The sequence below is a fragment of the Protopterus annectens genome, chromosome 1.part2 (genome assembly GCF_019279795.1).
Source record: "Protopterus annectens isolate FY-2018-M chromosome 1.part2, PAN1.0, whole genome shotgun sequence".
NCBI classification, from domain to species: Eukaryota; Metazoa; Chordata; order Ceratodontiformes; family Protopteridae; genus Protopterus; species Protopterus annectens.
Genome location: NC_056727.1, coordinates 555,770,716 through 555,793,988, shown reverse-complemented (window position 1 = coordinate 555,793,988; position 23,273 = coordinate 555,770,716). Strand labels below are relative to the sequence as shown.

Sequence of the window (23,273 nt, the reverse complement as noted above, 5' to 3'; positions counted from 1 at the left end):
GAACTATGCGCTATCTAACATGGAAGGAAAAACAGTGGCTAACTGCCCACCAACTAACATCGCTTTAGCTGGGAGCATCGCATATACATGTATATATCACATTTCAATAGCATTCATTTTTAGACAGCACACTCCACACAGTAAGACGCTGACTGGTTCGAATCTCAGCTAGAGCGTCTTCTGCATGGAGGCATGCCTGAATGGGCGTACCTTCATTGAAGGTTGTGCGTTAGGGCTGGCAACTCAGCAAGTAAAAATCAACTGCCAATCATTAGCGGACCGGAGTTCCGCTGTGGTGACCCCTAACCGGGAAAAGCCGAAAGACACAACAACAACACTAGAACAGCAGCACTACTGACCTCAAAGCCTTACAGATGTCAACCCTACGGTTACCAGATTTAAAACTAAAATTACAACACAGTGTTATCTGCTCACTGTATAAAGGAATCTAGGTGCCAGTATTTCACAACACAATACGATACTGTTTTATGTTACCAATAACCTAATATGGTTGGTTTTTAAAGTCTGCATAACACTGTGTACATTCAATACAACATAATTTGTTACTACTCGGTATATCTAACATGTTCAATGTTTAATACAATCCATGCCACATAAGCAACAATGATGAAATATCTAATAAACTGCATTTTAACAATTTAAGAGGTATACGAGTTATTGAGATATGGTTTAAATCAGCAAAGAGCACACAAGCAGTGCAAGCTATAACACCTTATATACATTTAGCCTAGCTACCACACAGAAAGGGACTAAAGGTACAGATGTCTTTATTTAGGTCAAAAATAAATATACCACAAGGCTGGTCAAACAGAATGATGCACTTCAGCTTTTCCACATTCAAATCACCTTAGGCAAAATCTCATATCACTTCCTTGCAAGCTGTGAGTATCCCTCTATGACTCAGGAAATCCATAACATGTATTCTGGCTTACTGGAAACACTAACCATCCAACCCAATACCATATTTATGGGAGACTTTAATTACCCCACTATCAACTGGGAAATATACAAGACACCAAATGTGCAGGCACAGAGATTCCTGAATTTTGTAAATATAAACTCCCTGGACAAGACTGTCAATAATGCTGACTGGGGCTCAAACATACTGAATCTGGTCTTCACTAATATGGGAGAACGCTGCACAACCCCTAACCACAAAATGGTCTCCTATGAAGTAAAAATAAAACCTGGAACCTCTGCTAACCCTGGAATATTCAAGAAGTACTCCAAAGCTAATTTCCTATTATTAAGTGATAACCTGGCAAAACTTTAACCTCCCATAAACCTTGAGGACATGGTTGCCTATTTGGAACTGTTCACTGAAACCCTGTACAAGCATGTAATAGCTGCATAGAGGCAGCTGTATCCACCAGGAAGAGGTACAGAACTAACTCAAAAAACAAGCCACCCTGGTGGAATCACAAAATCAATAGACCGTATAACAGAAGGAAGAAAATCATGGCAAAAATTAGGAAGTGTAGCACCCAGCAGGATAAAAGCACTCTCATCAAACTAAACAAACAACATAGAGGACAAATAAAGTCTACCAAAGCTAAATTTGAGTTATGCTTGGCTTCCCAGGCCAAGGACAACCGTAAAGCATTCTTTAGCTATGTCTGCAACCTTAAAAGCTATACACAATTGTGTGCAGAGCTCACTGTTAAAGAATCATCTACACTGAGCCAGAAGGCGTGGCAAATCTAGTGGCAGACAAATTCAGCTCTAACTTTACTCCCTCCCCCTCAACCCTGCTTCAGGAAATACCATCAAATATAATTCCCCGTACTCCCTCAACCCTGCCTCAGGAAATACCATCAAATATAATTCCCCCTACTATCACCAGGGAGCAGGTCCTCAATGCTCTCTCTAAGGTCAAGAACACTGCATTAATGGGCCCACACAATATCCAAGGATGTCTTCTAAATAGCATGAAACTTGACCTATCAGGCCCTCTGGAATTGCTACTTAACTGTGACCTCCAAACAGGCTGTGTGCCTCACAAATGGAGAACAGCAACAGTCATCCCTCTGCAAAACGATGAGTCATCTACAGACCCTGAAAACTACAGACTCATAAGTCTACCTAATCTCATAAGCAAAGCCATGGAAAGAATTATCATGAAAATGATCAATAATAACATACAAAACCTCCAGACACTGGTCCCAACCCAGTTTGGTTTTGTCAAGGGCAGGTTATGCCTACTCAACCTGATGGACTTCTTTGAGAAGGTCACCAAAGCAATGGATGAGGATAAAATGGTTCACACTGCCTACACTGACCTGGTCAAGGCATTTGACATTGTTGATAAACTCAAGAGGTTAGGTATAAACCCTTATGTAATCCAGTGGATAGCCAGCTAGCTCACAGATAGTTCCCAGGAAGTTAGAATTGGGAGTCCACATCTACAAAGAGGCCAGTCACAAGCAGAATTCCTCAGGGATCATTCTTGGGACTGCTCATTTACTTCTCCGATTTCTGAAGTCAAGGCTAATGCCAAGCACCTTTGTTTGATCAAATTAGCAGACAACTGCAAATTAGGAGCAGTCATAGAATCTCCTACTAATACTAATGGTATCCAGGAAGGGCTGATAAAGACAAATAGCTAGTATCAGGATCCATGGACTATAACTAAATGCCAAGAAATACATAAAAGCATTCTTTGGGAAGTCATCCACCCGTAAGAGTTGACCCAGTAGTCAGGTACTAGGACGGATGTAGACAGTAATCTAGCCTTTGACAATCATTTATCTACAGTAGTGAGGAAATCATTCTTCAGTTGTACAACTTATAATCAAAGTTATGGCATCTAGGTCCAAGAAGGTTGATGCTGCACTATATATAGCAGTCATCAGACTTGTCAATGAGTACAACACCTAACCAGGCACAACTAACAACTGGAATCCCCACAAAAATTCCTCACTAAAGGAATGCAGGGAGGAAGTAACATGTCCTATGCAGACCTCCTCAAAACCTCATTCTTGTATTATGTCTCCTACAGGCTACTGAGGTGAGATGCATGCCTGGCATACAAGGTATTGTTGGACCCTGCCCTGATGGATCTCATGCGTATCCTTAAAACAAACAGCACCAGAATAACCCATTCTAATTATTTAAATCTCACCTGTGATATAAATAGGACCTGTTGGAGACACAGTTTGGTATCATACATACTACCCCTTCTCTAGAACAGGTTCCCTCATCCATGTGAAGCAGAGTTCCTCCATAACACAATTCAAGTGTAACTTGGGGAGCTGCATGGGGAACAGGAAATTCATCCTTGGTTTGGTACCTATGTCTCTAATGGACACAGACAGCCTGTAAATTGTTCATCTTTCAGGCCCCTGCTTATAAATGTTTCATTTCCCAAGGCCCTGCTTACACTTGTCAAGGGTACCAGAACTTGTCAGAGATTTGTGATGCATGGCTAGGCTTGAAAAGGCCCTAGTGGTCATTAGCCTAGTACACAGTTATGAACCTACATGGAAATGTCTTTGAACCACAACAGCACATATGATCAAAATATGTACTTATACTGCTGATATTTACTGGAGAAAAATGGGAAAGGAGTCAAGGTCTTTGGTACAAATAACTAGATACTGAAAGGTAACAGAGTGGGCTGAGGGCAGAAAGACATTTGGACTGCAGGCTTGAGACTGCCTTCTCTACTAGAGATTGTGATCCGAGTATAGGCAAACTGAAAGGGGATGGTGATGATTTTAGTTGAATCTGGAACACAGCTGCTATTAAAGAAGGGATAATTCATAGGGTATAAGAAATATTGCAGAGCAGAGGTAGGAAAAGATTGGGAAGAGAGTCTGAATAAGCAATAGGAGGACATATGTATGGCTCCCAAGTATGCAACAAAGTCCAGAAGGTTTTGGATCTTTGCTTGAAGTGTTTGCATAAGTATTTTCACACTCCATGCAGACTTCAAAAAATTTTCACCAGGTAGATAACAAATGTTGAAGGTGTGATGGGGAAGAGAGAGGCAACTGTGAACGTGTTTTGGAGTGTAATGAGTTGGAAAATTTTAAAAATTCCCTACACGGTACTACATTAGAAATACTGGGTGAGCAAATGGTCACAACTAAAGATATGTTTGTTTTTTTTTTAGTTGTAACACAGGATCTGAATTGCCTAGACAAAGTATGGCCTTATTAAGTTTAATTATGTTAGCTGCCAAAAAAGCAAATACTAGAAAATGGAAATCAAACTCTAAACTAACTGCATTTAAAGTATTGAATATTACAAAGGAGATAAAAGAACTGGAAGAGGAGAGGGATCTTTAGAAAAGGGAAGCAGCAAATAACAGAAATAAATGGAAATTTTGGGAGGAATACACACAGAATAATGTTTAGGATGAGAATGAGTGAGGTTTAAGGGAAGGCAGGAATTCAGTAATTTATGTAATGATGGACTGATGACAATTACAAAGAAAATATACGTGATGTATAACGTATGCAAACGGAAAACATGTTAATATGGTTTGTTTTCTTTTCTGTAATATATGCTGCCTATGTGTTATGTGATAATTCAATAACAGTGCTTAAAAAGTACTTATACTGGCTACCAAGCTATTTCAAAATCACTCCATAACATACAAGTGGTGTAATAATATTTCCTATCATTAATCAAGCATATTTTCCATGAACCTTACAGGTTCATAAGTAAGCACCAAGTTAGATACCCTTTCGGGACATTCCAAGCCTAGCCAACTTCTCTTTTTGTGCTCATATCTTGTTCGCTAAAGACCAGCAGATTGAAAAGGCAGATTTTTTAAAGTGCCTGACAACTCTTCCCGAGTTTTTTAAGACCCTGAAGTTACTTATATGACTTATTGTGTGTAGGAGTACATCCTTCCTGCATGAAGGTATGGTTTGTTTTGCCCCCCATGTGAAAAAAAATATCAACAAAATAGTAAATTAGTCTACCAGACTTAACAGAACATTTTTTATTTATGTCTATAATGGCTAAAAGAATGGCAATGATGATGCCAAATTTGACAAACATGGACCAAAGTGGTTGTGGAGGGGAGGCAAACATTAGATAACATTAATAGAACAATGATGATCCAGAGGGAAGCAGAATGCAAGTAAATACCACTGCTACTGGTGGGTCTTTTCAAACAGAAAGCATTTGAAAAGTAAGCTGGGATATTATGAGCAGGGCAATGGAAGCATTTGTATTTCCTGATACAATAAGGTTAATCAAAAGGATATATGAGGGATCAAAGGCAAAAATCAAAGTGGGAGGGGTCTTCCCTGATAAGCTGCGTCTGAACACAGGAACCAGGCAGGAGTGTCCTCCTTCCCCTTTGTTATCTGCATTATATTCAGAACCACTGGCAAAAAAAAATAAGGGACTCAGAAATTGAAGGATATAACTGGTACAGTGCTCAAGAAAAGTTGGCATTATCTGAAGGTGATATTATTTTGTACCTGATGGAATCAGAAAAGGACATCACCTTGTTGCAGAATATTCTGAGACATTTCCCTTTTTTTCAAGATATAAAATTAATGAAGATGAAACAAATCTATAGCTATACACTATGTATACACACATGAATTGGTCCAGCAATACCCATATTTATGGGGGCATGATAAAATGAAGCATTTATGAGTATGAATTAAAAATGATTCAGTTATGGCAGCTAAGGATATGTGGAAAGAGACTAAACAAAAGATAATACAAAAACGGAGAAACTGGAAGCCTTTGCCTATGGATATGGATAACAAGATATGAGCAGTTAAATGTTTGGTCCCTTTAGGTTTATAAAAAGGTCAGGCATATTTTTATCAACCAGAGGAGAATTTGAGGATAGTAATTAATAAAGAGCTAAAGGAATTTATTTGGAAGGGGAAGGGGGCAAGAGGGATAAGTTGATCCTCCCAACAGAACACTGGAGTTTAAGGATTACCCGATTAAGTTACACATTTAATCTGTTATACATAACACAAACAGAAAGCTACAATTCACAGTGGAAAGGGATGATGATGAAGCAGGGGGGTTATTCAAGAAATTAGGAAAGAATGTGATTTTGGATACAGATCCTTAAGGAGAATAACAGTCACACTGCATATTATATTCTATAATGTAGTAGAAACTATACTAAAAAACTAAGCCAACATGGGAATGGAGAAAGGAGATTCTTACAATACGGATGACTGCAATTTGGGGTATAGACAATAGACAAGAGGGCACTGGAACGGAGGAAGCTGGCAAAGAAATCAAGTTGTTGGGCATAAATAATCAAAGAAGAAAAGGTAACAGAATGTAAAGGAGCCATGAAGACATTTGGACTGCAGGTTTGTGATTGTCTTACCTATCGAGGATTGACGTATCAAAATATATGAAAAGAGAAAGGGATAAGGGAATCCTAAATGAAAGAACTGCACTGGTTGAGTTTTTAGTTGAATCAAGAATATAAGCTACTGCTGAAAAAGGGATAATTAGTAGGCCATATAAAATACTGCATGATAACTACAGGAATCAATCAGAAGAGCTCAGAAAAAATTGAGAATATTGACTGAAATTACAATTTGCAAAGAAACAATGGGAGGACATATGTATGGCTCCCAAATATGTAATAAGGTCTAGAAAAATTAGGATTTTTGCCTGGAAGTGTTTGCATAGACACTTTTATACCCCAAGCAGACTCCAAAGAATTTTTCCTCAGGTAGATGGCAAATGCTGGTGTCATGATGAGGAGGAAAGAGGTAATGAGTTGAGATAATTTAAAAATTCCCTACTCTGTCAGGAATACTGGGTGAACAAATAAGTGTAACTAAGGAAATTGTTTATTTTTTTTCAAACTGGGATATGAGATCTCAATTGCCTAAGCACAGTAAAAGTCTTGTTAAGTTTAATTCTGGTGGCTGTTAAAAAAGCAATTACATAGAAAATCAAAATCAAAATTTAAACCAACTATACTTCAAGTAGTAGATATTTTAACAGATGTAAAAGAACAGGAAGTGAGATTTTATAAAACAGTAAGAGTAGATTACATAGAAAAATGGAAATTTGTTTGAACAGCACATGCAGAAAAATGTTTTGGAGGAGGAATGAGGTATAAGAGAACACAGGAACTGAATAATTTATGTAATGTTGCTTAGATTATACACCACATATTTTTATACATCCTGTTATGTTTGTAAATGTGAACTTGTTAACATGGTTTGATTACTTTTATGTGAACTTGTTAACATGGTTTGATTACTTTTATGTGAACTTGTTAACATGGTTTGATTACTTTTATGTGAACTTGTTAACATGGTTTGATTAATTTTATATAACTAAGTTTGCCTATCCATCCATCTATCCACAACCCCTTTTTCCCATTTTTTGCACACGGGGTCAGGGTGTTACTTCAACAGTGAAAATCATATAGAGCCAAGGTTTACAACACGGGGTCACTAGCCCTGCCATGGTTGTTCTTCCACACCACACACACACTTACACCTATGGCCAATTTAGAGTGTACAATCCACTTACTGTATGTCACTGAAATGTGGGGAAGAAACAGGAGCACCCATAGGAAACCCACTCAAACACGGGATGACATGCAGACTCCACACATAAGGTACCCCATCTGAGAATTGAACCAGGAATCCTCTTGCTGTAAGGTGGCATAGCTATCTGCTATGCCACTGTGCTATGTCACAAATGACAATTCAGTACAAGTACTTAAAAAAACAGAATAGGTTTCATTTGAGAAGCATTTCTTTTAGGGAAATATATCCAGTTACTTACTTGCATGAAATGGCTTTCACAGAGAACACAGAACCTGTCTAATCCTCTAACATTGCTCAGATTGCTGCGTGAATAATGCTATAAATGAGAGCAAGATCAGACATGTCATACTTACTTATCATCACTTGCAAATTTAATCTGAAATGCTGTGAGAGGATCCAAGAAGAACCAATCAAAACCAGGAAAATATCTGTAAATCTGAAAAAAAAAAAAAAAAAAGAAAAACACATGGAAGAAAATTACTTTATAAAGAACTTATTTCAGGACCTTTTCTTTTGCAATCCATTATTTTTGTGTGTTTCCTGATGCCAGTTTCACATAACCTAAAATCAAGCCAAACTCTACATCGTGAACCTATAAACACACCAGCAGACAGTGGCTTCACAGTCTATCTAATAGGTACAAGTACATTGTTCACACTGTGCCTAGAGGGGAAATGTTCTTCAGTTTATCACCTTTAACCAACTCCTGCCTCTGATCTAGGTTTGATGGTAGTGCTGGCCATGCAGGTAGATAAAAATGTAAATGATGCAAGGATAGAGTATATGCAAAGATCAATTAGATGAATGATAAGACATCTGAATTACCAAGCACTTTGCCTGTATTCTACAGATAGGCAGAGGATGCAGTTATGGACTGGGTTATGTATAATCTTTGGGATTTTTTTTTTAAATTTCGGAACACAGCTTACAACATACGCAGTACATACATACTGGTATTGAACGTGAGAACTTTCTCTTCATCAGACTATATCAACAGCCATATGGTTTTGTGTCAGCCAGTAAGTCTGTCAGACATATTGGCTGTTATGAGGACATACTGTCAACTCAAAATTTATTTGTTTAGATGGCCTTATGGTTGCAGTGCTTACATTTAACTTTCAATAATCGCTACTGTTAAGCATGTAAATCCATATACTACAAATAACTATTCTATCTAACCTTGATCTCCAGATTGATTTAACATTGCTCCTTAAACAAAAACGCTTAAAACACAAGTTGACTATTTATAATGTAATTTGAGATCAGGAATTAAGTAGTGATCATATTATTTTATCATCACTTTAATGAACCTTGATTCAGTCCATGAACATGAATGAGTCATTGGACGACATATGCCAAATTGCAGCTGCTGTGGGAAGAAAACAATCCTAGTTTTATTTAATATAAACATACAATTATAAAATAGCTATATCAGCAATCAGTGATAAAATAAGATTACCATGCATGTGGATTGTACACTATGTAAAAATGAAAATGTGCTAATAATAAAATGTTGCTCTTTAAAAAGGTGTGTATCCCATTACTCTAGTCTGTTACTGCTGTTAAATGCTGCGACTTGATATTTTATAATTAATTTTAATAGCATCTCATTTCCATTTATTCTACAAATACGACACTCGTTCTTTTTTATTTATATTTTAAGCACTAACCAGTTGTGGCATTACACTCACCAAAAATGTACACTCCAGGCATCTTGCCACCCATATTATCTTCACTTAATGTATTGTCTATCTCTACCAATCTGTTCCTTATTTCTGCTTCATTTAGGTTTGGTAAAATATATATATATTCAATAATTCACAATTCTGTCCTTTCAAAACCATGTCAGATAGAATATATATTTTCTCCTTGGTTATTAATTCTGTATGGAGATTTCCTTCCACTTTTATAAAAGTAATCAAGCCTCCTTAACTCCTCCATATTCCTTTTATTTTCTTACCTCACAGCCCACATCTTTGAAATCCTGAATGGCGATCTAAGTTTGAGATCCATATTTTTTCCATATTCAGAATATCAGATTCTTGGATACATGCCAAATCTTTATTCCCAACTGATTTAACAGCCTGACAACACTTCATGTATACACTATTATAACGTTTCCTTTGCTCTCAAGTCCAAAGTCATTCATTCACATTACCTGTTGATGTCTAACCCATCTTTCCAAATATGTTATACATACTTCTACTTCAAAGAAATTAAACATTGCTTTAATATTTTAAACATATCGGCATACCACATACCTATCTCTAAAAATTCTTTTTCCCTTTCAATCCATGCTATGACTTTATAACTGCAGTCTCTATACTAAATCACAAATAATCTAAATTAATTTCCCTTATTTATAATAATCATGTGGAAAACTGTAAAGAAACAGCAAGCCTCTTTCTGTTTTCTTCCCTGCTTTCATTTTTATTCACCTCTATCCATAAATCCACTCTTCCTTCTGTCTAATTCCTCCTCTTCCTTTAATCCTTCCTCTACCATACCAATTCTCTTTTCCTGATGCTGGTTAATCACCTGCACTCTAAACTGTTTTTCTCTTATAGGTTCATAGGTTGGTACTAGGCTATCAGCCCTAGGGCCTATACAAGCCTAGCCATAATAATTCCATGGATATTTCTTCCCACAATATTTACTTCCCTGGATCCCTGTCAAGCAGGGCAACTGACATGATCCTGGGGTGAATTTCCTATCTCCCATCCAATCATCAAGGTTCCTTTTGAAGGAGGCGCTCTGCTTGACATGTATGGGCGGACTATTCCGGAGTATGGGGAGTCTCTGGGTCAGGAACCTATCCCTCCAGCATGTTTTGTTCATTGTGATGACAAGGTTTAGATCCCTGGAGCAGGTGGCTCTGAGGGATTGGGATTTCTTTAAGTGGAGCATGTCCAACAGCTCAGGGTTTAACATGACCTTGTATGTTAAGCAGAGATCAACTCTGAGTGGATGATATGCCACAGAGTATAGCTGGAGTTTCTTTAAACTGTCAGCATAGGGCATCTGCTTTAGGCCTGTGATTCTTTTAGTGAGGTATTTCTGCAGCCTTTCCAGCTGTTGCAGATGTCTTGGTGAGGTACATACCAAAAGAGGCGTTGTACTCTATAATGGGTCTAATGAGGGATGAGTACAGTGGGACAATGACCTCCTTTTTTCTGGAGGAAAAGCCCTTAGTGATATAAAAGGATTTCCTGACTGTTGTGGCGATGTAGTTATCAAAGGTGAGACCACTGTCCACCTGTGTCCCCAATTCTCTCATCACACTTTCGGTGGTTAATGTACTGCCACCTATGTGGCAATTCATGGGTACATGGTTTTTCCCAAAGGGGATAACTATACATTTCTTGGCATTAAGCTTGAGCCCATGGCTCTGGCACCAAGCATCTGTTTCTGTAAGGCCCTTTTGTAGAATATCCACATCATTTGGGGATTCAACAATGGCTCCCAGTTTGCAGTCATCTGCAAACTTTGTTAGCCAGAGTCCCTTAGTGTTGGCCTGTACTTAAGAAAAGTAGATACTAAACAAGAGCGGTCCCAGGACTGAACCCTGAGGTACTCCACTTATCACTTGTTTGGAGATGGATTTGGAGTCGGCTACTTTTACAGTCTGGGTTCTGTCAGTCTTAATCTATATTCTAATATTCTCATTTGCCTTTCCACAGTTCTCAGCTGTCTATTTGCTCACTATAAAATTGTCTATTATTGAACCACTCAGCTTTGTAGTGAATTACTTTGATGCTGCCTATTGTTCAGCACTGCCATTTGTTATTTCTCAATTATGTTTTTTAGCCGCAGCAGTTTATTTTGATTTACTCTACTGTCTGATGCATACTTCTCAACCACTTTGTACAAAAAATCTGGACAAAGCCCAATGTAATGGGGGACAAAGGCCCAAAAATAGGGGCAAATTTTAAATATTGCTCTTATAAACTTAAGAGGCTGCTAGAATAACAGAATTTGTCTTAGCATGTAGTTTTCAGAAGAATATAAAGTCTGAAACTCAAGCGTATGTCATTATTTAATGACTTCAGTTCTCAAATCATCCTAGTGATTTTCCAGAAAAAACACAGATTTTATGAGGAATAGCCCAAAAAATGACACAAAAATCTGGGAATTCTGAAAAAATTTGGACAGTTGTTAGGTATGGTCTGAAGAAGCTTTGCTATTGCTTTTATTTACATACTCTGACTCTTATATGGAAAGCTTCTGGCATTAAAAATACCACAAATGCTCCTTTCATGCCTTTCTTCAGTCATAACTCTTACACAAACTATCCCAACTTCGTGAAACTGACTATAGCAGAGTCTTCTGAGTGGACTACAACAGTAATGTGAAACTCCACATATTACATAAGAGAATGCTCCAAAAACATGTACTACAAGCCACAACATAAGAATTGTTCTGAGATTTGCACACTTATGCAACCAGCTTTTTGTACGTTTTTTATTTTTTATATTTTTCCCCTAACAGGTTTGTTTTTCAATTGAACTATACAGGTTATAGGTCACATTAATGGTGGGAAAAGTTTTGAAATGATTTATTGTGGTCTCATTTTTTTATATCACAAAAACCTGGCATTTTTAACAGGGGTGTGTACACTTTTTATATCCACTGTATGTCTGATTGTTTAGTTAACAAAGAAAGGTTTAGTAATGGACCTCAGTTCCCTGATAGTCCGTCAGAAATTACAGTATCACATGAGAGGAAAATGAAGTGAATGGCTTGGGCAAGGGGATTCATTACCAATGAAGAACCTCTTTTTTATTCAGAGAACAATTCCTTGGCAGAAACTATCCCTACACTGAAAAACTCTGGCACATTAGTATCAGGGAATTCCGAGATAAGAACTATAGAGAGACTTTGTCAACCTTAGAGAAGGAAAATTTAATGGTGTCCTGTCTGCCTGGGTTGAAGTTAATTGATACATGCGATCATAAAAAGGCTCGCTAACTCATATGAATGCTTAGTTATATGTGCTGGTCTCAGTGACCACTTGCCTATCAATTATATGAAAAAGGCACTACAAATAACTCAGAACTTGTGTTAGTGAGGTAAGTCTCATATTCAGTATGATTTCCATATCCTACTGACTTTCAGACTATTGGTTTACATCTTAGCCCAGTCTTCCTTTGCCAATGTGTAATTTACCCAGCAATTAAGACCATATATTTGGAGTAACTTATCTCTGTTCAACTACCTTACTATCTGCTGTGGACTGGGGCTCTGACAGGTGCAGGTACCTGTATATTCTGTTATGCTCCTCTAATATACTTGCAATCTTCTGCATGCAAAGTCTTCAAAGTGTATGGTGCTGCTGTACAAAAGTACATTAGGTATCAGTATCTTGAGTCTCTGAATACCTGTTATGTATCAGCAATACCCTAGTTTAACTCACTTAGATGTTTGCATTTGGTCTAAATGACATGAAACAATAGTCTTAACACCTGAAATATCTTAAGAAAAAAGCATGTGCTTTCTGGTTACGTGTGAGGCAGTCTTATGACAAACTCCTGAAGTATCCCTGCTATCATTCTTACTGAAGTCTGCAGAATTCCTTTACTAACACATGACAGTCTAAAACAGGCTGTAAAGAGGATACTTGTATCATGGCACTGACACCTGTACCAGTATCACCAGTTAAATGCCCTACAAATACACGTTAGTACATTAAAGACCACTTCCTCTGTTTTGACGAGTGGTGGTCACAATTCAGTGGTACACATCACAGTGTAACAACGTCTTTAGAAGGTTCCAAGACCTTCTATGGAACAGGGGACTTTTATATTTCCTTCACTTTACTATGCATTTGATCTTTATTCTCTTTTGAGCACATGATCATACCACCTATGTATCTCCAAAAGAGGAAGAGGCAGTGTTTTTGTTTTCCTTTTAATCTTTTTTTACATTTTCTGGAAGCTTCCCTTTTAATTTCATAGTCTCATTTCTGACTTTTTATTTTCTATTTTTTTAATCAAAAGAGAAACGCTTTCAAAGTTTTTCTCCCTTAATTACTTTTAGCAGTGATGTTCTTTTCTACAACTAACAGTGACATGAGACAGAATTTAAAGAAGCCATTCAAAGCCATTAGGTTGTCACAAATATGCTTATTAACAGACATTACGATTAGCACTACAAAATTATTAAAAAGACAGTTGAAAAAGTCTGCTAGAAAATAATTATTTTAAAACAACTGCAAATAAATTCTGGCACTTATCACTCTTCAAGGGAAACAGAGTGCAACAACCAGCAGTTTTGAAGTGGAAAGAAGGAATGAACATGGCGCAAAGCAACTTTGTGTTCATACAACCAGGCCCACTTTAGTAACATTCAGATGCACTAACATGACATGAATGTTGCCCTTGTACCATGACAGTAGATTATAGGTGTTTGCTATAAACCATGGACAAATGTGAAAAAAAAGTTTTTACTCTGCAGCAAGAATCTGCCTTAAAGAAAGATCTACAAATCTGGAGCACAGGCTACTCTATGTTGTGCTTACAAAAGAGACATACATTCCTTTAAACTGCGTGTTCGTATTAAGGTATTCTCTATCACCTTTGACTTTAGGATCCAACCTTATTTCTGTTGGAAGGAACACTGCTGTTCAACAGGTGGCTTCATAATAAACTTGTCAAGTCTGAAATACCTAAACCTCCTTCTACAGGAATTTTGTTGTGCACCTCCCTTTTTACTCTGAGATTTTTATGGAGCTCAAGTAAACTGTATTATTCATTTACTCCTATCTTTCTGCAAGTTACTTGGCAAAGTCACAATTTTTTTTTTATATTTCTGAGGCCCCAAGACAGTCCAAAATGATGTGCTCTAACCACAGAAGTTTATCTACCCTATTCCATGAAACCACTTACTCAAGTACGCATAACATCTAATCACATACACCTGAAAATAAACTGGCTTTCTGCAATTGCTATGCAAAATTTGTGTTTTTGAAGGGAGGGCAACTTCTTTCACATCTCACATGTGGAAGTCTTCACTTCTTACATCCACTTTATTATTATCACTCTGAGGTCATACCAATTCAGACAAAGGGTGATTATCTGAAAGGTAAAAACAAATGTCATTTTTTCTCTGACAGGCTGCCATCTTGGAGAAAAACAGCAAGCAGTACTACTTGAACTCACACATATCACCGCAATCCACAGCGTAAAACAACTACAGCAAGAACAGCACTGAGTAAACATGCTCAAGCTAATAAGAAATTAGTGTCCATGAACTGAGCTGACCAAGGTAATCTAGCTATGACCATCTACTCTTTTAGACAGGCTAACAGAACTAATGTTCAAATTAATGAAAGGACAAGATATATTCTTATACGAGTACAAATTAAGAAAGTGTGGATTGTATTCTGTAAGTTAGACAAGAAAGTGGGATTTAATACAGGTATTTAAAGTGGGTAAGGAGTTCTTCTTGTGGTAAACATTTTGCCCCAAAGAAAACTTAATATACACACATCAAAAGAATAATATAACTGTAAAACGATTTACAGAATGGTTGGTTAATGAAAGAAACATTCTGCCCTGAAGTGTAAACACTTATAAAAAAATCTAGCATTTTGTAAAGCTGCTTTGGGCAGCTTTTGCAGAACTCAATACTACTGGCTTTAGACTGGTTAAAATGGTAGAAGATCATGCCAGCATGTGCTTGTACTGTATGTAACTGTATTGTATTGTATTTAGGATAAATTCATTGCCATAAACTTTGTTTTCCTCTTCTGTGATTTAAAATGAAAGGGGACAAGAGTGACTGCCCTCAATTTTTTTAATGTATGCCTCTGAAGTGAATAAAGAAATAGTAAATTTCTTTGCAGAGATGTCAGCAAATTTGCAGCAACCAAAATCAAACAGAACTAATTTCAATGTTTTGTATTATCAATGCACAACACATTCTTAACAGAATGAGAATGTGCTTTCTACTCACTGCCCTTAACTTCACCACTAAGTAGCACAGAATGAGATTCTGAAAAAAAAAATAGAATTTAATCAACACTTTTAATGACTGCTTGAAAAGATTTCTCAAAAACAGAAGTTTTGATGTACCATCCATTCTAAATTTGTTTGCCTTACCACCTTCATCACAAAACGTCTGGGGGAGTTAAATGGTTAACAGTTACAACCTCACTCTAGCAGCATAAATGTACAAGTTAGTGGGACATGAAGCTTCAATTTAGAACAGCTTTCACCAAGCATTTCATAAAACAAAGCAAAACCCCTCTAAATATTTTAAACCCACAATAACAAATAAAAGAAGATGACCCACAGAAAGTCAGAGGTTGTCAAAAGACAAAAGTGGTAAAACTGGTGAATTGATTACAACAAAAAACTCTTAAGTGATACATATGGAAACATTTTTTTTTTAATTTTTTTGATAAGATTGTAGTGTATCGTAATTAGCTGGAAACATTGTAATGAGACTGAGAACTAAAGTCTTTATCTGTTAATTACCCAAATATTCGGGCTGAACAGGTATCAGTCTCTCCTTTATGGGCCAAGCCTTGTGTACTTTTCAGAATAAATTCTCCTAACACTGTAGTTCATTTAATGTTTTATTAAATGTTCACAATAGCCGAACACTGTCTTCATTAACAGTGTTGATAAACACTGTTAATGAAGACCGTAACAGTGTTGATAAACAATTAGTGTTCGAAGTTACTGCATATCATATTCTGATTGTCCTGAACAACGTAAATTAATATAGTCTTTATTTGACCTATCTTCTGCACTCAGGCTCAAGTGTCTGTAACTTTCTCTGAAGTGACAGGTCGAATGAACTCACTAACCTTAAATGAACTGCTATCCTGAACACAACATATTATATTGCTTCAGTCCAGTAATTTTTCTTATTTACTCCTCCTAACCTTGATCTCAGGCTTTGTCTCATATGTGCTCTATTTAACAGTCCATTAAGAAACATTCTGTAGCTGGCAAGATTGTAACTTTCCCTTGAGTAAAGAACATTCTGTATTTTTTACACACTTTATGCTTATCTTTCATTTCTAATAAACTGTTTCTCATGCTTGACCAGCAAGATTATTTTTCTTTCTGCTTAACTGTCATTTATGCATAAATGAAACAATTTATTTTACCCTTTAGCCTGTCTAATGTCTAATAACTACTTTAAAATGGAAGTCCCTAATCTAACACTTATAACTGTCTGTTTAAGGTTAAAATAAATAATTATTGCAACCCGGCAAGCAGCTACTCTGGACAATCAAAAAATCAGAGACAGGAATTGTATGTAACCTTTTCAAATTCAGTTTCCAGTGCAGCATATATTTTCTTCAGTTCACAGTGACTGTTTTTCCAAGTCAATACAGCAAAAGTACTACAGACATTTCAACAGCACTTTGGAGGCTTTCCAGCCGAGAGGCCCCAGTAAAGGTAATCAAAGGTGCTACAGACCACCCTTTCAGTAAAAGTATCGTTCATTTCCAGACTTGGTCACACTACGTGTGTTCTACAAAAATCTATGGAATAGCAGTGATTCGTTCAACTACATGTGTTCTACAGTAAAACAGCCTTATCAGCAAACAGAAACAGCTGCATTTCTCATTATAGACTTCTCACTAACACAGCACTACTTCATCCAGGAAACAGACACAGCATTCAATGCAGCTGTTAATCAAACTGCACAGCATTAGTGTTTATTTCAAAAAAGCCTCAACCAACTTTAGCAGACCAGTATTAAATCAAAGCAGTGTTCCTTCAGAACATAAACAAACATTATCCAGTTAACAGCTATCTCCACAAACTTTCAAGTATCCAGTGTGACGTCCCTCAGCCAAGAAGCAAGAAAAAGGTTAATAAACTACAGACAATGGCACACATTCCTCCAGGACCATAAAGTTATGTAAGACTTCATATACACATTTTAGTTAACAGCTCAAGAAAGTATAAATTTATCAGTAAAAGTCATTTCCATACCTGCTGTATAAACATGTTAAGTAATACTGCTACAGTTAAAACATCAGTAAATCTTTGGTTTAATTTTAAAAATGTTCTCAAAGTTAAAGGTTATTAGTTCAAAAATGTTAAATATGTCTAAACACAAAAGGTTTAAATCACAGAAGCAAGCTAATGTCTGTTTCTGTCAGTACGGTCTCAAACTTGAACATAAATGCTTTAGCACATACAATTCAACATAATAATTTCATTTGTAGTATAGTTTCACATACAGATGTTCAGAATGTAATACATGTAATTCAAAATATAGAATTATGTTGCAGTATTAAACATACAAATGTCAACACAGTCAATGTACATAACATGCAATCAAGGTCTCAAGTTCACAATACTTCATCTAGTTTCTTATTTTCAGAATAAAGTGCATTGTTTGCACTGAAGAGAGAAGAGGAATCAGAGTGCAGATTTTAATAAAGTAAATTCCAGTACAACTGAAGAACATACTTCAGTGCTAAGTAAAAGAATGCATTCCATAGCTATCTGTAAAAATCAGATCATTAATCTGCCATTGTTTAAGGTTAAAAAAATAACAATATTTCATTGTTTACAGACAAATCAATTCCAGTTACACAGAGATCTTTATTAAAAGACACAAATGCAGTTTTGTCAGAATTTAAAAGGTCAAAGATTCCAGCAGCTAATAGTTCAAAATGTAGCAGCTATATACTGTGTATAAACATGTCATTAGAGTTATACTTCATTGACAAGAATTTGTGCAAATGTACAGATTTCAAAGAATTGGTTATGATAGGAACATGCAGATTTATGGGTTAAAATTAAAATAAATTCCAGTTCAGCTGACACAGCTGAAGTGCTCAGAAAGACATATTGGTTGTGGCCAGTTAAAGACGAAGGGTAACCATATACCTCTATGTCTTGTAAGGTACATCAAAAATAACAGTTTCATTTATTTGCATTTATTTGCCGAATAAAGAGTTTACAGTTACAGATTTGGCAAATACATTTTTTGTGTTATTGTTTTGTTTAAGAGTTCAGTATTAAAGTGTTGCACTGCATAAACAATAAGCAATGATATAGACAGAGGCAAAATAATGTTTGCTAGTTTACAGAATGTAAAAATTAAAGTCAATGCTACACTGTAAAAGTGAATACACAGTTAAAAATTCAATCCGTTTCAGACTGTATATGTTTTGTAGGGAAATGGCAGTTTGCCAAGCACATCAACTCAGATTACAGCCAGCCTAGCAAACTGAATTAAATACAGTAGTATCCATTTAATGCATTTACAGTTTCATTATTTATCCAAAATATTGTAGACAGTAATAATAAATTCTTGCAGCATTCAGTACTACTGAAAAGTTAAATCACATCAGCTAAAGAAAGGGTTATGGTAAGACAGTGGGTGGAGTTTCACTCATAGAACAGGATGTTAAAATCTAGGGGGTCACGAGACAAAATGTAAAAAGTTCAACAGTTAAAATTCATTTTATATAGGTGCAGAAATGCAGTGTTACATTACTATTTAGTTTCATTTAAAATTATCAGTTTGCTTAGAGAATTGCAAGAGTTTATTAGCAGTAAATGTTTATTTCATGCAGAAAATGTAAATAAAGTCAGCACAGTAAGCAATGTTATCAGTTTATAGTTGTTAAAGCTGCAAATGTTTATTTCATGCAGAAAAATGTAAAGAAGGTCAGGGCAATAAATAATGTTATAATTGTTAAAAATGCAAATGTTATTTTAAGGACCTGATACTAAATACAATCAAGAACTTTAGCTACCCAGTCTTGCACAAGAAATGAAAAGAAGAGATTTAAAAGGCCTAACTATAAAAAGAACACCATTATTAAAGCAGGCCTTCCTTTACCTCATCAGTGACTGGAACATCACAGAGTAAAATTTGGCAAGAACTGTGGTGCAGCAGTTCACTGTCTATGTGTTTCAGTTGTTTCTTCAATATTTGTTTAAAGTTAAAATGTATGAGTTAAAGCAAGTATGTATGTTTTCAGACGGTTACATAACAACAGTACTAGTTTTCAGTTTATGTTCAGACAATGTTTTTTCACAATCAAGAGGAAGTATGGAAAAAAGATTTGCGTAGTTTCACTTTTAAAAAAGCTAGCACATTTGTACCCCCAAACAACCCTGTAATTTATTTATTCGAAATGTTATGTGATATACAAATCAGAAAAGTTCTTAGAACAAAAGACATACTAAATGAGAATCTAACAACAGCAGAGAGATTCTGTCTTAATGAACTCTGTACTAACAGTAAATATAGAAAGACATAGTGAAAGTTACAAACTAAGGTCTCAGCATCTGAATTCACAGAATCCACAGTTAAAGCTGAAGCTTCCACATATGCAGCCTGGCAGCTTATATTTTCTTACACTGTTGAAATGTACCTCACAGTATTAAAAAAAGCCTAGATATACAATTAGATGCTATGTTTTGCACCCGTCCCCCACCACCTCAGGTGTGGAAAAAGTCTCTCTTACAAAAAAATAAGATGAAGTTTCCAAATTTCCTTTCTGCTGCAACAGGAAAATCTGACTTTTAAATCCTTACAATAATTTAGAAATCCTGGAAAGGGATATACAGACTACAAGTAGTTAATGAATTAGGCCCTGACTGAGACTAACAAAGATATCTGTTCTTAAAAAGATACCATGAAAGCAATTAATATAAGAGCTGCTACTCCAATACCATAGGTTCATAGGTGTGAACTAAACTAAGGACCACTGGAGCCTTTTTAATCCTAGCCATGCATCCCACATGTCTTACACATTCTGGTACCTTTGATAGTGTGAGTAGGGGCTTGGCAGATGAAACATTTACAAGTAGGTGCCAGGGAGACAAATCACTTCCAGGTTGCCTATGTCCATTAGAACATACCTGCCAAACCAGAGGTGAATTTCTGGTTCTCTATCCAGTTGTCCAGGTAATATCTGAATTGGGTTAGGGAGGAACTCTGTTTCACATGGATGAGGAGCTTGCTCCAGAGAAGGGATAGTCTCTGGGATACATAACTGTCTCTCCGGCAGGTCCTACATCACAGGCAAGGTTAAATCTTTAGAATGGCCAATTCCGGTGCTGTTTGTTTTGTGGGTATGCAGGAGGTCCATAAGAGTGTGGGTCCAACAATGCCTTTTATGCCAGGCATATATCTCCCCTCAACAGCCTGTAGAAGACAGGATACAGGGATAGGACTTTAAGGCAGTCTGCATTTTTATATTTTATTTATGTCCTGTATTCTTTTATTGAGGAACCTCTGTGGATATTCCAATTGTTGGAATTGCCTGGTTAGGCACATACCAAAGTGGGCATTGCACTCAATGACACATCTGATGAATGCTGAATACGGTGTAACAATGACTTCCTTGGACCTAGATGCCATACCTTTGTTTATAACTTGTGCAGCATGCAGTAACTTTCAAAATGCAGTAGACATGTGGCAGTCAAAGGCTAGATTACTGCCTACATGCTCCTCAAGTCCCTGACTATTGGGTTGACTTACATTTATGTTGTTAATATGGGGTAGTTATCAGGGGTTAGTATCTCAAAGAATACTATTATGGATTTCTTAGCATTTAGTTTTAGTCCATGACTTCAAGACCAGTTATTTGTCTGTATCAGACCTTCTTGGAGAAAATTAATGTCAGTGGGAGAGTCTGTGACTACTCTTAAATTTGGTCAGCCAGAGGCCAGTGATACTGACCCTGACTTCAGAGAAGTAGATGCTACAAAGAAGTGGTTCTAGGACCAATCCCTGAGGGACTCTGCTGGTGAATGGCCTCTTTGTAGAGTTGGAGTTCTCAGTTCTAACTTTCTGGGTCCTGTGAGCCAGCTGGTAATCCACCGGGTGATAAAGGTTCATACATAAGCTCTTCAGTTTGTCAACAATGCCACAGTGGAGTGTTGTGTCAAATTCCTTAGCCAGGTCAAGGTAGACAGTGTGAACCATTTTGTCCTTGTCCATTGCTTTGGTGACCTCCTCAAACAGTCCATCAGACTGAGTAGACATGACCTGCCCTTCATGATCTGAACTAGGTTGGATTTAGTGTGTGAAAGTTTCCAGTGTTGTTGTTGATCATTTCAATCATAATTCTTACCATGTTTTTGCAGATGAGACTAGTGAGACATTATGGGTACGTAGTTTCTGTGTCTGTAGATGGCCTGTCTTTGTGCAGAGGGATGATTGTTTCTTTTCACCACTCATGAGGCAACAAGTCTGTTTGGAGGCTATGGTTAAAAAGTGATTCCAAAGGACCTGATTAGTCAAGTTTCATGACATTTAGAAGATAACTTGAGATACTGTCAGGGCCCATCAATGCAGCACTCTTGGCCTTACAGAGAGCATTGAGGACCTGTTCCTTAGTAATAGTTGGGAGAGTTGTATTTAATGGCATTTCTTGATGGAAGACTGGGGGGAGACAGGGGTAAAGTTAGAGCTGAATTTTTCTGTCTGCCAGTAGGTTTGCTATATATTTTGGCTAACTGCAGGTATCTCTATTAATAGTTAATAGTTTTTTTGCGAACATTTCTGTATAGGAAGTAGCGTTCTCATGGTTTGGGGGCTGAAATTTTGCCAGGTTACTACTTAACAGTAGGAAGTTAGCTTTAGAGCAATTCCTGAACATTCCAGGGTGAGCTGTGATTACAGGTTTTATTTTTAATTCAATGGAGACCATTTTGTGGTCGGACTTTACAAGACAGGACATTAAACTAAGAGTTGTGCAGCTGTTTCCCATATCAGTGAGAACAAGATCCAATATGTTTGTATCCATTGTCACTGTATGGACATTCTGATCCAGAGAGTTTGTATTTCCAAAGTCCAAGAATGTCTGTGCCTGCATGTTTAATGTTGTATATAACCAGTTAATAGTACGGTAACTAAAGTCACCCATTAATATGGTATTAGGTTGGATGGTGAGTGTCTCCAATAAGCTCAAATACATGTTATGGGTTTCCTGGGTCATAGGCAGGGACCAACAGCTTGCATAGAAGTGGTATGGGATTCTGCCTGCGGTGATTTGAACATGGAGAAGCTCAGTTGTAGGGATGTAGTGTCAGAGACCTGAAAATCACAAATTCATGGAGCCAGCTGTCATAACGCAACTCGCATAACAAAATTAAAATTGCACTGTTGGGAGGGTTCATAGGTTCATAGGTTCATAGGTTCATACTAGGCTATCTGCCCAAGGGCATTTATAAGCCTAGCCCATAGTTATGTGGCTTTCGCCACCCCTTTAGTTTGAATAAAAACTATGCCTATCATTTTGCTGTGCCTCTGTCAAGCAGTGACGCTGAAGTAATCCCTGGGGTATATCTGCAATCTCCCATCCATTGGTCAAGATTCCTCTTGAACAAGACCAGAGAGGTGCTCTGCCTCACATGTACCGGGATTTTGTTCCACAGCATAGGAGTCTCTGGGTGATGAATCTGTCCCTCCAGCACGTTCTATTTATAACCGTGTCAAGGTTTAAGTCTCCGCCCTTGTGGTTCTGAGGGATCTAGATTTTTGAGGTGAAGCATATTCATCAAATCTGGGTTTGACATGGCCTTATATGTCAGGCACAGGTCACCTCTGAGCAAGCGGTATGAGACTGAATAGAGCTGGAGTTCTTTCAGTCGGGCAGCATAAGACATATTTTTGAGACCCTTTATCCTTTTGGTGAGGAACTTTTGGGGCCTTTCAAGCTGCAGCAGGTGTCTGGTCAGATACATTCGAGCGGGCATTGTACTCAATCATAGGTCTAATAAGTGATGAGTACAGGGGACGATG

At 37.1% G+C, this 23,273-nt stretch overlaps 1 protein-coding gene across 1 annotated transcript in view; it reads right to left on the bottom strand.

The window, feature by feature from the left end:
* The window catches only part of LOC122790111 (lysophosphatidylserine lipase ABHD12-like), a 392,933-nt gene that overhangs the window by 166,267 nt on the left and 203,393 nt on the right, over positions 1 to 23,273 (bottom strand). The window contains exon 4 of the mRNA XM_044057688.1: positions 7,886 to 7,968. Within this exon, the coding sequence (XP_043913623.1) occupies positions 7,886 to 7,968 (83 nt within the window). The remainder of the gene's footprint in view (positions 1 to 7,885; positions 7,969 to 23,273) is intronic.